Below are 4,195 nucleotides of genomic sequence, written 5' to 3'. Positions count from 1 at the left end.
CTGCGAAAACCGATCATGGAAAAACTGTTGGCTTGAAAATTCAGTGAGGCATTTTTTGTATTTTCGAACGGTCCCATCGCCCAAAACCAGCATCAAGAAAAAGATAAAAAAAGTCGTCACCCATACCGATCCACCAGAAGTAGACAGTGGAGTAAACGCCACTGTATCAGGCAATCTGAGCCAAGACACCATAGGCAAATTAAAACAGATTTAGATATAGCGTCCATATATATTTTTTCCGATTTGGGCAAAAATGACCAAAATACCCACATTTTCCTTATAAAATCGGCACTGCTATGTCGAAAACTTGTAGAAATGACTCCGATTTTCCTATAATTCAAATACACATTTATCGACCGAAAAGTCATAAATACTTTTTTGCGAAGTTACCTCAAAATTGGTTCAGATTTAAATGTTTCCCATATTTTATTTTTACTATAATTATATTCCAACCCTTGGCATTAACCGACTAAAATTTTAGGTCTATAGATTTTGTAGAAGTCTAACAAATTGTCGTCCAGATCGGGTAAGTTTTAAATATATGTATATGGGAACGTCGTACACACTTTTATATATAGCACATAACACATTTGACGGATTTGATATAGTACCGAAAATGTGGATCTACAAAGTGGAGTACTTCTTACTTGTTTGGTTTATACACCTGGGATTTTGTCGCTACCATGTGAATCTTGTTGGAGTTACATATCAGGACGGTGGGAATAAATTGTCGTCAAAACCACAGTTATAGTCCACGTATTACTTCAAGTCCTGTATACACTTTGCCATCAATGGGAAAAGCATAGATTTATGGGCTAATAATGTATAGCTATTTTGCTAGAAATTTTTTAATGCGTTCTGGGGTAATGCTAACCAATGGAGCACAAGGATGCAAAATCATGTGCAAAATGCAGTACTTTTTTCAATACTATTTCAGTACCCCCGCGAAGTACCTTTTATGTAGACTTCTTTGAGCCGATATCGGATTTATGATACAATAGTTTTGACAAAATATTTTAATACTTTGAGAAAGTCTTTAACAAACTTATTTGCTAATAGTCTTTTACAAAATTGGCAAAACAGACAGGTCCATTCGGGGAGAAAATCTAGTCAAAACCACGATTTTATTGAATTTCAAGAATGTTTTAGTCGAAAAAAGCATGTGTTTCAATATAACGTTTCCACACGAACACTTTCTAGATGAGAAGTTGTCGATCGCGTACTAAAATAATGCGAACCATTACAATCACAGTCGAAACTTGAGACAAAAATAGTCTACCAACATTTGGAGAAAACTTTACCAAAAACTAACAAAAAACATTATTTTGCAAAAATTTATTTCTTCAGAAAGTTGTTCAAAATGTTATTTTCTACAGAAAATTTTGTCAAAATTTGATTTTTTGTCAACATTTTATTTCTACAGAAAATTTCGCCAAAATTTTATTTCTATAGAACATTTTGATAGACGATTTTATCAAAATTTTATTTCTACAGAAAATTTCGCCAAAATTTTATTTCTATAGAACATTTTGATAGACGATTTTATCAAAATTTTATTTCTATAGACATTTTTATCAAAATTTTATTTCTATAGAAAATTTTGTCAAAATTTTATTTTTTATAGAAAATTTTTCAAAATTTTACTTCGGTAGAAAATTTTGTCAAAAATTTATTTCTATTGAATATCTTTTATTCCGGTACAAAATTTTGTCAGAATTTTATTTCTATAGAAAATTTTGTCAAAATTTTATTTCTATTGAAAATTTTATCAAAATTTTATTTCTATAGAAAATTTTGTCAAAGTTTTATTTTTATAGAAAATTTTGCCAAAATTTTATTTCTATAGCAAATGTTGACAAATTGTTTTCTATAGAAAATTTTGTCAAAATTTTATTTCTATAGAAAATTTTGTTAATTTTTGTTTCTATTGAAAATTTTGTCAAAATTTTATTACTTTAGAAAATTTTAACAAACTGTTATTTCTATAGCAAATGTTGACAAATTTTTTTCTATAGAAAATTTTGTCAAAATTTTATTTCTATAGAAAATTTTGTCAAAATATTATTACTTTAGAAAATTTTCTCAAAATTTTATTACATTAGAAAATTTTGTCAAGATTTTATTTCTTTAGAAAATTCTATTTCTATAGAAAATTTTGTCAAAATTTTATTTCTATGGAAAATTTTGTCAAAATGTTATATAGAAATTTTTATCAAAATTTTATTTCTATAGAAAATATTGTCAAAATTTTATTTCTATGGAAAATTTTGTCAAATCGAAATCAAAATTTTCTGTTTAATTGGGTATAATAGATTCATTATTGGACAAACCATAGGCAACAATGAATGCCGTGTTCCTAAGCAATCGTTGTCATAGTAACTACAGTTTTTTTTCCAAGGGTTATAAACTAGGGTTGAAAGCGATTCGCTTCATCCATAGAATATTTCTGAAGAATTAAAACAAAAAATTGAAAATCACAATGAAATTTATACCACTTCATACAACAAATACAGCAATAATCTATAAAAATTCAATATGTTCAGCTGCAACAATGTTGGTTTTGACATTTTTTGCCCTGTCCGTTTTGGTTCCGCTATTAATGGTCTCTTTGTTGAGTCCTTATTCTGGCATAGCTGAATCGCGAATTCTATATGAACAACCAAAAGTGCAATTTCAATATAAAGCGATATTTTATGGAGAAACTGAAAAACAAGAGAATCTAATAACATGCAGTACATTTCCACTATTAAATGATGCAGTTTCAACCAATAATGATGATCATGTCGATAAATGTGATGGTATTAAGGTAAGAACTATAAAATATATCCTTTAACATATAAAAAAAATTATTACATGTGTATATCTTCAACTATATAGTATTGGACTGAAGATCTGGATTATGATGGTACTATAGACCGGGTTCATTTCATACAGAATTTGGAAAGTTTGGATCAGAAACTCATAGGATTTGACATTGTTTTATTCTTCGATGCCCATTTGGAGGTAATCATTTGCATTTAACATTTTCTTTTTATGCAATATTATATTTTCCCATCTATATTTCAGCATAAATGCCACCTATCTCCTCCCGCCGTTCTTATCGAACACATTGATATACCCTACTCTTCACATTTGTCCAGCGGAGTTGTGACGATACGGGCCGATCTGGCCTTAAAACAATATGTTGAATTTACTTGCCCCTTTCCGGGTCGTTATGTTAAAACCAATTTTCGACATTTGAATCTATTGGCAAATTCATCAAGCATTACAAAATTTAATGTAGAATCTTTACTGGATCGTCTTAAATCAAATCCTGCTTATTTTCAACTGGAGATACAAGAGACCTATTTCCGCAAGGCCAGCCGAGAACAAGGTTTAACCGTACAATTTCACATTGATATATTGCAATTGGGTGCTCGTTACCATTTAAGTATATGGGAACGATTGGGACAATTCTGGTTATATTTTGCCTCATTTTTTGGTATATCATTCTACATCATGAATAAGGTTAAAGATTTCTTATTTGGCAATCATATTGTACGCTCATGGGAAATAATACCATGGAAAAAGTTATACTGACAGAGGAATGGCGAACGTATTTATTTGGATGATTATTCGGAAACGAGTGTATATTAGGAATATGCAAATTAAATTAATATCATTTACAAGTTAAAATTCTACCAAAATTTTACTTCAATAGAAAATTTTGTGAAATTTTTATTTCTATTCAAAAATTTTATTTCTATAGAAAATTTTTTCAAAATTTTATTTCTATAGAAAAGGTTCTCAAAACTTTCTTTTTATAGAAAGTTTTGTCAAAATTTTATTTATATAGGCAAGTTTGTCAAAATTCCATAGAAATTTTTGTCAAAGTTTTATTTCTATAGAAAACTATCAAAAAAATAAAAAAAAATGTAAAAATTTTATTTCTATAGAAAATTTTGTAAAAATTTTATTTTTATAGAAAATGTTGTAAAAATTTTATTTTTATATAAAGTTTTGTCACAATTTTATTTATATAGACAAATTTGTCAAAATTCCATAGAAAATTTTGTTACATTTTATTTCCATTGAAAATTTTGTCAAAATTTTATTTCTATAGAAAACTTTATTAAAATTTTAGTCCATTAGGAAATTTTGTCAAAATTTTATTTCTATAGAAAATTTTGTCAAAATTTTATTTCTGTAGAAAGTT

At 27.8% G+C, this 4,195-nt stretch overlaps 1 protein-coding gene across 1 annotated transcript; it reads left to right on the top strand.

Moving 5' to 3' along the window:
- The first annotated feature begins 2,295 nt into the window (after nucleotides 1-2,295).
- Nucleotides 2,296-3,704, top strand: LOC142242880 (transmembrane protein 231). Its single transcript, XM_075314383.1, has 3 exons — nucleotides 2,296-2,806; nucleotides 2,878-3,003; nucleotides 3,067-3,704. The coding sequence occupies exons 1-3, from the start codon at nucleotides 2,480-2,482 to the stop codon at nucleotides 3,577-3,579; spliced, it is 966 nt and encodes a 321-aa protein (XP_075170498.1). The 5' UTR covers nucleotides 2,296-2,479; the 3' UTR covers nucleotides 3,580-3,704.
- The last annotated feature ends 491 nt before the right edge of the window (nucleotides 3,705-4,195 follow it).

Source organism: Haematobia irritans, chromosome 1, assembly GCF_050003625.1.
Source record: "Haematobia irritans isolate KBUSLIRL chromosome 1, ASM5000362v1, whole genome shotgun sequence".
NCBI classification, from domain to species: Eukaryota; Metazoa; Arthropoda; class Insecta; order Diptera; family Muscidae; genus Haematobia; species Haematobia irritans.
The sequence above is the reverse complement of the archived record's forward strand: the minus strand, read 5'-3'. Positions and strand labels throughout refer to the sequence as shown.